The 908-nt window shown below is 50.1% G+C and overlaps 1 protein-coding gene across 1 annotated transcript in view; it reads right to left on the bottom strand.

The window, feature by feature from the left end:
• Positions 1–340, bottom strand: part of LOC107300169 (class I histocompatibility antigen, F10 alpha chain-like) — a gene marked incomplete at its 3' end in the record, with an annotated part of 10,307 nt that extends 9,967 nt beyond the window's left edge. Inside the window, exon 1 of the mRNA XM_015829510.1 lies at positions 158–340. Coding sequence (XP_015684996.1) covers positions 158–227 — 70 coding nt within the window. The remainder of the gene's footprint in view (positions 1–157) is intronic.
• Between the last annotated feature and the right edge of the window lie 568 nt (positions 341–908).

The following is a 908-nucleotide window of genomic DNA, read 5'->3' as shown; positions in this document are numbered from 1 at the left end:
GGGGGGGGGGGGGTGGAGGGCAAAAAAGTCACGAACGGGGTCCTATCGCAGGTGGTGCCCAAGATCCTGACCTTGCAACCCACCTAATTCCCCCCCTTCCTGACCCAGCTGTCCAAAATAAGCCGTTGCGCCCCTCCATCTACGGCACGGGACTCACCGAGGCTGCCTTCCAGGAGGCAGGAAGCGGCGGCCCCGAGAAGCCACAGGAGCCCCCAGCGCGGCAGCATCGCTTCGGCTGTCCCGCTGAGCGGCCGCTTGCAATGAAATTCTCCGCGCTTGCGCTTTGGAACCCGGATTCCCAGGTCAGGTGGAACGCTGGAAAACCCCTCTCAGTAATGAGAGTTTACGCTTAGAACGCAGGGAGATAGTGTCGAACGTGACGCAATAATAGAGGGGAGGGGCGTGGCCAAGGCTGCGCGGGATGGGGCTTGCTGGAATGCAGAAGGGGAAAAATACCTTGCCCAAAACAGAATGCGGAAATAATAATAATAACACGGTCCGCTTTCACACGAGACGGGCAGGCAGGTGAAGAAGGCAAGGCCGACGGTGGCCTTGGCGCAACGTAATAGAGTACAGTAGAGTAGAATAGTTGGAAGGAACCTTGTAGGTCATCTAGTCCAACCCCCCCCCCAAGCAGGAGACCCTACCAAAAAAAGAAAATATATACCTATACATGTACACACCTATACATATGATAGAAGAATAGAATAGAATAGAATAGAATAGAATAGAATAGAATAGAATAGAATAGAATAGAATAGAAAGTGATAGGATTAAGTGAATGGTCTTCAAAATGTAATATTGAAAGAAAATTTTAAAATTCAATCTGCTGTGTAGTGGAAATTTATTGAGTGGAGAAACAAGCCTGTCAAAGAGTGTAACCTCATCGTACCTCAGCCAATGGGGAA

Source organism: Protobothrops mucrosquamatus, unplaced genomic scaffold, assembly GCF_001527695.2.
Source record: "Protobothrops mucrosquamatus isolate PMUCROS unplaced genomic scaffold, P.Mucros_1.0 scaffold6298, whole genome shotgun sequence".
Classification (NCBI taxonomy): domain Eukaryota; kingdom Metazoa; phylum Chordata; class Lepidosauria; order Squamata; family Viperidae; genus Protobothrops; species Protobothrops mucrosquamatus.
The sequence above is the reverse complement of the archived record's forward strand: the minus strand, read 5'-3'. Positions and strand labels throughout refer to the sequence as shown.